Genomic DNA, 1431 nt, shown 5'->3' with positions numbered 1-1431 from the left:
GTTCATCTGAAGTGGTTACATTTTTTTAAACTTTAATGAAATTTTTTTATTTTAAATTCATTTTAAAATACCATTAAAATGCTTGAATTTTCTCAGAAATTATTTCTAGCAATTCTGACTTGTATTCTCTCACCTGTGAGACATAAACTAAGAAATGTAATTACTCGGTCTTTTTTGGCATTTTATTCATAGACAGTTAATGTCAGTTTGTAAAGTTATAAACCAAATAGACCACAAAAAAAAAAACCCATTCTTGGTTTATAATATTTTATTACCATTTGGTAGTTCCACATTAAACTTGTGAACAGCCTGGAGCAGAAACTGCTGCTGTATTTCACAGACACACAGCATCATTAACACTTAATAAAGAGGATTCCCTAAAAACCTTCAGAAGAAGAAAATCAGCACAGGTCCGTACATCAGCCGTCCTGATCGCTGAACGCATGCAAATACACAAACACTTCATCAGCAATATTCATTCCTATCTCCATTATATTAATATGTGCATAATGTAAACAGCTGATTGAACTGAAAATAACAACAGAAACAGAAAGGAGAGCTTGATAAAGAACTAATGCACACGATAGCTTACTGTAACCAGATCTGGCAGTGACGGCGAAGCAGATTCTCCTGAAAGAACCTGTCAATAAAATCCTAAGAGCGTCAGTCCACAGGAAAGAGCTTTTCCACAGTGTTTACCACTTCCTGTTTAATGCGGAGCTTCTCTGGATCCGGTCTCTCTCTCTCTCTCTCTCTCGTAGACCTGGACTCAAGTGGTTTGTGTGATCTGTTTTGGTTTGAAGTCTTTGATATTTGAGGGGAAACAGCAGGTTTACATTGGGGTTTGTCAGTTTTTGATGTAGTTTTAGCTGCGGTTAGGTCTGGTCCCGTCACACCTGAGAGATCTGCTTCTCTGTGGGTTTGGATTGGCTCTGTTGCTGCTCTTCCTCATCATCATCATCCTCTTCACTCAGGTTCAGCTTCAGGCTTTCCAGAGTTTGTCTCGACTCTTTCCTCCTGCAGGACAAATGAACAAAAAACTATATTAGATCAACATGAACATTAACCTAGAAATACATGCTTGATATTACAGATCATTAGACTTCATAGCTTCATGCAAATGCAGTCTAGAATAATTATTATATATGTATTACAGTTATAAAAAATGCATGATAGGATAAAAATCTATATATATTTATGTATATACTTGTTTAATATATAAATATGGTTTATATATTAACACAAATATTTATTTATAATTAAAATAAAATACATTTATACATAAATACTTATTCCAAAAATGTAATTTATATTAACACAAAATAATATGTATTCTAGGGCTGTCAGATTGATTAATCGCAATTAATTGCATCCAAAATAAAAGTCTGTGTTTACATAATATATGTGTGTGTGTTGTGTATATTTATATGT

General features: G+C 33.5%; 1 protein-coding gene across 1 annotated transcript in view; it reads right to left on the bottom strand.

Annotated features, from left to right (window-relative positions):
- Nucleotides 1-253: 253 nt before the first annotated feature.
- Nucleotides 254-1431, bottom strand: part of LOC107717684 (cingulin-like) — a gene marked incomplete at its 5' end in the record, with an annotated part of 8043 nt that continues 6865 nt past the window's right edge. The window contains one exon of the mRNA XM_016524520.1: nt 254-1017. Within this exon, the coding sequence (XP_016380006.1) occupies nt 891-1017 (127 nt within the window). The remainder of the gene's footprint in view (nt 1018-1431) is intronic.

This window comes from Sinocyclocheilus rhinocerous, unplaced genomic scaffold, assembly GCF_001515625.1.
Source record: "Sinocyclocheilus rhinocerous isolate Xijiao unplaced genomic scaffold, SAMN03320098_v1.1 scaffold3043, whole genome shotgun sequence".
NCBI lineage: Eukaryota > Metazoa > Chordata > Actinopteri > Cypriniformes > Cyprinidae > Sinocyclocheilus > Sinocyclocheilus rhinocerous.
The sequence above is the reverse complement of the archived record's forward strand: the minus strand, read 5'-3'. Positions and strand labels throughout refer to the sequence as shown.